Source organism: Schistocerca gregaria, chromosome 4 (genome assembly GCF_023897955.1).
Source record: "Schistocerca gregaria isolate iqSchGreg1 chromosome 4, iqSchGreg1.2, whole genome shotgun sequence".
Lineage (NCBI taxonomy): Eukaryota > Metazoa > Arthropoda > Insecta > Orthoptera > Acrididae > Schistocerca > Schistocerca gregaria.
This window is the reverse complement of record NC_064923.1, coordinates 77,641,230-77,650,497: the sequence shown is the minus strand read 5'-3', so window position 1 is coordinate 77,650,497 and position 9,268 is coordinate 77,641,230. Positions and strand designations below refer to the sequence as shown.

Here is a 9,268-nt window from a genome sequence, read left to right as displayed (position 1 = left end):
AATTTTCGCTCCACTTTAAGGAAAAGCTAGTCTTTCCCGCATCTAAATGTATATGACGTCATATATCCTGACAACGACATAATTTTGCAGATACATTCAGTGGTATATCTGGATACTGTCTGCAAACTGCGTTGCGAACAGAATCGCTAATGCTGGAGTAATAAACTAAAAAGTCGTCTCTGATGCTGAAGTTTGACTGCATCAACAGAGAAAACATAATAAATGATAAACATCTTTTCATCCATTATTTTGGGAGGCGGAAGTGTATGTGAGTGAGAAAAAGTTTCTTAAAAGTTTAAAATTATGTGTAAAATTTGTTAAAAGTTTGTGATCGTTCTCATTCTCAAATGCTGGATGAATACGGTCCGGGTATTTGCTCGCCATCAGTTATGCTGCGTCGAGACAGACACAGTTTCTAACTGTAATATCGGTATTACCATGTCAAACTTTTAATGTAAGCTTTAACCTCTTCACAAGCAGGTTATGATAGCGTTTTAAATTTTTGAATTCGGCCGATAATCATTTTGCGAACTATTGAAAATAAAATTTTTGCTGCCGTTGGAAGCCGCTAGATTGGCAACCTGCACCTGGTACCGAGTTGCAGGACAGCCTCCGCTCACTGCAGAGCTGGCCTGGCGTGCGCCTAGCGCTCAGGCCCTCTGCTCTTCCTTATCTGTATAACCTGAGCAGCCATCTTAGGTTGTTTGCAGATGACGCTGTCGTTTATCGTCTAATAAAGTCAGTAGAATATCAAAACAAATTGCAAAACGACTTAGAAAATATATCTGTATGGTGCAAAAATTGCGCATTGACTATAAATAACGAGAAGTGTGAAGTTATCCACGTGAGTGTTAAAAGGAATCCGTTAAACTTCGGTTACGCGATAAATCAGTCAAATGTAAAGGCTGTAAATTTAACTAAATACTTAGGAATTACAATTATGAACAACGTGAACTGGAAAGAACACAAAGAAAATGTTGTCAGGAAGGCCAACCAAAAACTTCGTTTTATCGGGGAAACACTTAGAAGAGGAAGCAGATCTACTAAAGAGACTGCCTCCACAACGCTTGTCCATCATCTTTCGGAGTACTGCTCCGCGGTGTGGGATTCTTAGTAGACAGGGTTAACGGAGTACATCGAGAAGGTTCAAAGACGAGCAGCACGTTTTGTCTTATCGCGAAATAGGGGAGACAGTGTCACTGTCATGATGCACGATTTGGCGTGGACATCTTTAAAACAAAGGAGTTTCTCGTTGCTGCGGAATCTTCTCACAAAATTTCAATCACCAACTTTCTCCTCCGAATGCGAAAACATACTCCTGACGCCGAACTACATAGGCATAAACGATCATCGTGATAAAATAAGGGAGATCAGAGCGTGCACGGAGAGGTATGAGTGTTCGTTTTTTACGTGTGCTGTTTAGGACGGGAATAATAGAGATTTATTGTGAAGGTGGATAGATGAAGCCTCTGACAGCCACTTAAGTGCGATTTGCAGTGTATCCGTATAGAAGCAGACATACACAGGCGCAGCGTTCACAAGGAAAAGGCTCCAAGCGCAAGTGGCAAGTTCAGTGCCGCTGGCCATGGCGGGGGGCGCTGGTAGCACAGAGCTACTGGAGGTTTGCGTCAGTGAATGCATGCCATTTTCTCTACCAGATCCCATGTGACTGCCACCGGGGACAGAAGGAAACTTCAATGAGATTTTCACTTTGCAGCGGAGTGTGCGCTGATATGAAACGTCCTGGCAGATTAAAACTGTGTGCCGGACCGAGACTCGAACTCATACCAGCGCACACTCTGCTGCAGAGTGAGAATCTCATTCTGGAAACATCCCCCAGGCTGTGGCTAAGCCATGTCTGCGCAATATCCTTTCTTTCAAGAGTGCTAGTTCTGCAAGGTTCGCAGGAGTGATTCTGTAAAGTTTGGAAGGTAAGAGAGGAGGTACAGCAGAATTAAAGCTGTGAGGACGGGGCGTGAATCATGCTTGGGTAGCTCATTTGGAAGATACTCTGGTGCCAGCTTCGCGACGCCCGTGGTGTGGTATCGATAGGTGATACCACAGCCACTATGGAGACTACAGTAGTATGAGGACGCTGGTTGTTTAATGCTCACGGCTTAGGTGTCGCAGAACCAGTGCCGTGCATCAAGGACAGCCATACTGGCTCAAGATGACAGTTGCCTGTGCTGCAGCGGGTTCTAAGTCTGTTGTCATTTGTATGACTGTGTGGTGCTGGAGTACGAGCATTTTTGGTATGGGAAAGGACCTGTAAAAAGCCGTGCAAAGTGTCCTACTAAAATGTGTGACTCATTGAGTGTTGCGCAGTTTTGGATTGAAGCTGAGTTGACGGATCTCCGCTCATGTGACGACACATGTTTGAAATCTGCTGTTCTGAGTAGTTCATGATCCAGGCTGCTGTGTACAGCGTGTTGGAACTGTGTTCAAAACAGTGCGTCTCTGCTCTCTTCGTGTATTATTTAAAGAAAAGAGCTATAGGTCGTCATGTTTGTTAAGCATTATCTGGTGACTTTAAGAGCTGTTACTGGAGTCATGTATAATCATTATGTGATTTTTTTTTGGGGGGGGGGGGAGGGATGAGAGGGTGTCTTCAGTACATCGCCTTGAGTGTTGGGGGATTCTCCAGGATTATTCACATTTTACAAGAAATTTATGGTAGTTAAATTAACTATTATTAAGTTCAGAGCAATTGTCTCCTAAGGAAAATTCGAGAATTATGTCGACACCTTCGTGTTTATTAGTTTTTTGGGCGTCTAGGGTTTTTGTTAGCTTTAATTCATATTATGTTCACGAGATGCTAAAAAAATGGTTCAAATGGCTCTGAGCACCTGGGACTTAACTTCTGAGGTCATCAGTCCTCTAGAACTTAGAACTACTTAAACCTAACTAACCTAAGGACATCACATACATCCATGACGAGGCAGGATTCGAACCTGCGACCGTAGCGGTCGCATGGTTCCAGACTGTAGCGCCTAGAACCGCTTGGCCACTCCGGCCGGTCACGAAATGCACTCAGTTAATATGAAAAAGCATCAGCTATATGAGGGAATGATGGTAGTGAATATTTGTATCGGACTAGGACGGGAACCCGGATTTCACGCTTTAAGCGAGCGGCCACCTTAGCCGGTTAGGCTACCTGTGCACATCTCACGATCAGACCCGAATTTCCATGTCTCCTCCTTCCTGCGTCACAACCCGTACTGGAACACGTATTATGTAGTTCCCGTACAGGGGAGGACAATGTTAAACGACATTCGCTGCCTGGTATCGGCTGATATCAACGATATTGCTGTGCCTGTGTTCTCGAGAAGAACGATGCGTCCATGTCCGAAGGAACATTGCATCGGTCTTCTTAAAAACACAGGGACAGCAATATGTATCATTCGATATTATTAAAGTGTGTTCAGACCGTTATATGATAAATGATATCTTTCGGCAGAGGATAGAACAAACAGTGACATCCCAGTCATTTATGCTTAATGAGCTCTAGCCAACAGTTTATGAAATAATGCTACTCATGTAACAATCTATGATCGGCAGGGATAGGAGTAGGTACTACACGAAAAGAAAACCTAAAGTAGTTACAAGCTACGGCGTGCACATACTTTATTCAACAGGTAAACGTCACTACAGGTATTCGGGTTTAGATTATGACATGTTCGTTGTGCCTGACATGATTCGCGATGAAGTGGCACCCACCGACGAATAGCGAAATTCTGCATGACCCGCTGAAGTGTCGAAACATCGATGCTGTCGATGACCTCCTGAATGGCTGTTTTCAGCTCGGCCTTGTCTTCAATGTAGCCCCACAAAAAGGAGACCCATGTGTTTAGACACGGAGAATGTGGCGGCCAATAGAGGCCCGAGCCACTGGCCACTGGGTACACAAGAAGCGTAATTCGGACCGCAAAGTGCACCTCCAGGACATCAAACACTCTGCTTCGATAGGGTCGAGCTCCATCTTGCATGAACCACGTCTTCTCGATATCAGGGCCATTTTGGATAGTGGGGATGAAATCATCTTCCAAAAATTTCACGTACTGTTTGACAGTCACCGTCCACTAATTGAGCTCCCCACAAACCAAACATCATCAGCGTGTCATCAAGGAGTATCACACCGATTATTCCGTTACTGGACATTGCACGCCACACAGTCGCCCATTCAGGGTGCGGTTTCTCAGTCCGCCAAAGGCGTCAATTTCGCTTATCGACGAGCCCATCCAAGTGAAAGTGGGCTTCGTCGCTAAGCCAAACCACATTCACATCAAAGTCGTGTTCGTTAATTCTGTGGAGAATAGTCATGGCGAAGCACAACCGCTGTTCCATGGCCCTGGGGCTTAATGGGTGCTAGGCTTGAATTTTGTAGCAGAAGAAATACAGGGCTTCAACAACAATTTGTGGCAGTGTCTCGCAATTGATTCGCACCTGTTGTTCAGCTCATATGATATCCTGGGGCTGGTTTGAAACTCAGCCCGTGTCTTCTCGGTGCTTTCAGGCGTTTTCACCATTTCTGGACGACCGACCTTGCCAATACTGCCATCGCCAACACTACCCGTTCTCTCAAAGTTACGAATCAAACTCTTGACTGTTAGCACACTTGGGGCGGTTGTCTTCAGCCTCAACTCGGCCGCAAACTTCGTTTGACCCGCAGCTGGGCTAGTATTGCTCCATACGCTCCATACGCTCAGGCATGCTGTACCGTGGTATTTCCAAGTGCAAGTGGTCGACAAGAAGAAGGCGCGTGCTCTTGCGCAAGCTAATTCCTGCGGCCAACCGTGCAGTTTGAACGTCGTAATGCGAACCGTTCACAAGAAACGGCCAGTTTATTTCATATACACTACTGGCCATTAAAATTGCTACACCACGAAGGTCACGTGCTACAAACGCGAAATTTAACCGACAGGTAGAAGATGCTGTGATATGCTAATCATTAGCTTTTCAGAGCACTCACACAAGGTTGTCGCAACGTGCTGACATCAGGAAAGTTTCCAGCCCATTTCTCATACACAAGCTGCAGTTTACCGACGTTGCCTGGTGAAACGTTGTAGTGATGCCTCGTCTAAGGATGCGTACCATCACGTTTCGACTTTGATAAAGGTCGGATTGTAGCCTATCGCGATTGCGGTTTATCGTATCGCGGCATTGCTGCTCGCGTTGGTCGAGATCCAATGACTGTTAGCAGAGTATGGAATCGGTGGGTTCAGAAGGGCAATACGGAACGCCGTGCTGGATCCCAACGGCCTCGTATCACTAGCAGTCGAGATGACAGGCATCTTATCCGCATGGATGTAACGGATCGTGCAGCCACGTCTCGATCCCTGAGTCAACAGATGGGGACATTTGCAAGACAACAACCATCTGCACGAACACTTCGACGACGTTTGCAGCAGCATGGACTATCAGCTCGGAGACCATGGCTGCGGTTACGCTTGACGCTGCATCACACACAGGAGCGCCTGCGATGGTGTACTCAACGACGAACCTTGGTGCACGAATGGCAAAACGTCACCTTTACAGCATCATGATGGTCGCATCCGTGTTTGGTGACACCGCCGTGAATCCACATTGGAAGCGTGTATTTGTCATCGCCATACTGGCGTTTCACCCGGCGTGATGGTATGGGGTGCCTCTGGTTACAAATCTCGGTCACCTCTCGTTTGCATTGACGGCACTTTGAACAGTGGACGTTATATTTGCGAGGTGTTACGACCCGTGCACGAATGGCAAAACGTCATTTTTTCGGATGAATCCAGGTTCTGTTTACAGCATCATGATGGTCGCATCCGTGTTTGGCGACACCGCGGTGAACGCACATTGGAAGCGTGTATTCGTCATCGCCATACTGGCTATCACCCGGCCTGATGGTATAGGGTGCCATTCGTTACACGTCTCGGCCACCCCTTGTTCGCATTGACGGCACTTTGAAAAGTTGACTTTACATTTCAGATGTGTTACGACCCGTGGGTCTACCCTTCATTCGATCCCTGCGAAACCCTACATTTCAGCAAGATAATGCACGACCGCATGTTGCAGGTCCTGCACGGGCCTTTCTGGATACAGTACATGTTCGACTGCTGCCCTGGCCAGCATATTCTCCAGATCTCTCACCAACTGAAAATATCTGGTCAATGCTGGTCAAGCAACTGCCTCGTCACGATACGCCAGTCACTACTCTTGATGAACTGTGGTATCGTGATGAAGCTGCACGGGCAGCTGTACCGGTACACGCCATCCAAGCTCTGTTTGACTCAATGCCCAGGCGTATCAAGGCCGTGACTACGGCCACAGGTGGTAGTTGTGGGTACTGATTTCTCAGGATCTATGCACCCAAATTGCGTGAAAATGTAATTATGCGTCAGTTCTAGTATGATATATTTGTGCAATGAATACGCGTTCATGATCTGCATTTCTTGTTGGTGTAGCAATTTTAATGGCCAGTAGTGTAGTTGAATAATTTTCAGCCAGTATCAACGTGGGACCGCCACTAGGGGCCGGGCACAGTGCAGCGCCGCGGCAGTGTTTACTCGTGGCAGCAATCCGCGCAGGGACAACAATTAGGGGCAGGAGCGCGGGCGTAATTTTTGCCGGGCGGGCGGCCGAGTCCGGGCGCTCGGCTCGATACGGCGGCGCTCGGATGCTGCGCGGGTAGTGGGGGCGGCGCGGTGGGGGCGGCGCGGGCGGCGGAGGCGGCGGCGGCGGCAGTCGGCGCGCGGGCTCAACAGGTCGCGGGCAGCCGGGAGCAGCAGCAGGCAGCAGCAGCAGGCAGCAGGATGCCGCAGCAGCAGCGCCGACAGCCGGCGCAGGACCCGCTCGCCGCCTGCCTGGACGCCGACGGCACCTACATCTGCACCGCCTTCAGCCCGCGCTGCTTCATCATCCAGAAGGTGGGGCGCCGCGCCGCGTGCCACGTTCCCTGCCATATGCTGGCGCGCCCACGTCAGCGCCGCGTCCCGGACTCCTCCACCCCGCCCCGACAGCCGCTGCTTTCCGTACAGACCTCGCCTGTATCGATGACTCTCCTTGAGTCTTAGCAGCAACTCCGACCGTAACAGCTGTGGCTCGAACTCGTATTGAGACAGTGTGTACGTGGCGAAGTCAGGGACGCGTACGTGCCAAAGGGTGGTTTCAAAGCCCGACACGCTGCGTGGAATATTGCTCTCGCTCTCGAGTTTCGTCCAACACCCTACAAACAGTGGTGTGACTGTGAAATATGTCGTGGCGAAGCGATGCATCTTCCCAACTTCCGCATTTCTCTGCCGCTTTCTACGTAAACGTATGGTACTCATCTGTTGTCAGTTAAACAACAACGAGACACAGTATTTACGCGTTAACGTCTGTAAATCTTCCTGCTTCCTATGTTCTCGTTGTGCATCAAATTTCAGAGCAGTATCAGTTCACTGAAAGGCAATCGGGAGCAGCTGTTGTGATGCCTGCCGTCTTTCTCACACACTTCGCTTTTTCTAGATACGTAATGTTAAATTCGTACATCTACAACAATTCTAAGGCATTTTCTTTCGCATTTTATTCGAAATTCTCAAACATATGTCCTCATTCTACGAACACAGGGTAGGCGCAGCGTGTTTGGAACAGACTTGATACGTTAATGGTGCGAGTCGGATCCACGACGTCCACTTTTGGAGTCAGCAACACTACTCCGAGAGAAGAATGACCGATGACGGGACGTTAAATCGTTATCTTCCCTCGGCATCACGTTGTCTGGCTGCCGAAAGTGATGTAGCTGTTACGCGAGATTGGAAGAACTAAACGCAATAGTGTACTTGCGCTGTGAAAAGTGTGGATTTGGAGAAAATGTTACAACGTGATCTGGCAGTGCCGTGTGCGTGCTGAGAGAGTCTTCCGAGCCGCTGCAGGGGAATTCTGTTTTCCCTGACTGTCGATGGAAAGGCAGAGTGAACACCACCTAAAATGTCCTAGCAGCCAACACCGCTGATCCCTTTTTGCCTGTCGCTTTTGAACGCTATTCTGAATGCTTCCCACGATACGTTTGCGAGTAATACCTGCGCCAGCGCACTAGAACTGAGACACTCCTGCAGAGTTGCCGTTGCCGGCCGCGCTTTTATCCGTTTCCGCAGCTGCACTTGTGATACCGTGTGCAAGTCTGCGCGTATGTCCCACCCAGACGCGAGGAAGCGACCGGCGCTTTCGCCTGCCCCATTAGACGCCTCTGTACCGCGACCCGAGGACAGCGCACAGTACTAGCGACATTGGAAGGCAGCGCGCGAAACGCCAGACGCGGCTCTGCCAGATAAGCGGCCACCTGTTCCGCGATAAGAGCCGCCGGCCGGCCGCCCCCACCGCCGTCCCCCGCGCCGCGCCGCGCCGCGCGTCACGACGCCACATCGATCGCCACCTTGTTTGTTGCCGCCGCCGCCCCCGCTGCCACCCACGCCAGCCCCCGCCGCTTCTTTTCGGCGGCGATATCGAGCGCCGCCCGGCAGCGGCCGTCCGGGGGGCGGCGGCCGGCCGCGCGCTAACAGATGGAGGCCCGCCGCCGCCACACGCGCCGCCCCCGGGGGCGGATCTCGCGGGGCCGAGCTGATACCGGTGTACGCTACTCGCCGGCCGAGTTTCGGCCGTCTCGGGCCGGCCGCCGCCGGTGAGGATAGCGCGGAAACCCGGCGGAAGCAGCGCGGCTCCGCGCACCAGTCGCGGCCGGACCGTGCGTGCGCGTAGTGCCCGGCGACGTGGAGTAGGCGGTGGCGTGGCCGGGAGGCGGCAGCTGCGGCGCGGCGGCGGACACGTGGCAGCGGAGGCGCGGCGGCGGCGGCGATCGATGCGGCGTGCAGCCGGCGGCTGCGCGGCGAGGCCGGGCGGCCAGCTGGCGGCTGGGCCGCAAACAGGTTGCACCTGCTGGCTGGCCGCTGGCCGCTGGCCGCTGCGTGCCACTGCCTCGCACTACACCACCACACCCCCAACTGTCGTAGTGGTCTTCAGTCCTCACACTGGTTTGATGCAGCTTGTGCAATCTTCTTCATCTCCCTGTACTTAGTGTATTCATCTCTTCACGATTTTTACCCTCCACGCTGCCCTCCAATACTAAATTGGGGATTCCTCGTTGCCTCAGAACGTGTCCTACCAAACGATCGCTTCTTCTACTCAAGTTGTGCCACAAACTTCTCCCCAATCCTATTCAATACCTCCTCATTAGTTATGTCATCTACCCATCTAATCTTCAGCATTCTTCTGTAGCAACACATTTCGAAAGCTTCTATTCTCTTCTTATCCAATC

General features: G+C 50.7%; 1 protein-coding gene across 2 annotated transcripts in view; it reads left to right on the top strand.

Annotated features, from left to right (window-relative positions):
• The first annotated feature begins 6,722 nt into the window (after window positions 1-6,722).
• The window catches only part of LOC126267365 (la-related protein Larp4B-like), a 759,608-nt gene continuing 757,062 nt past the window's right edge, over window positions 6,723-9,268 (top strand). For both annotated transcript variants that reach the window (XM_049972524.1, XM_049972507.1), the window contains exon 1: window positions 6,723-6,902. In XM_049972524.1, the coding sequence (XP_049828481.1) occupies window positions 6,789-6,902 (114 nt within the window). In that variant the 5' untranslated portion in view covers window positions 6,723-6,788. The remainder of the gene's footprint in view (window positions 6,903-9,268) is intronic.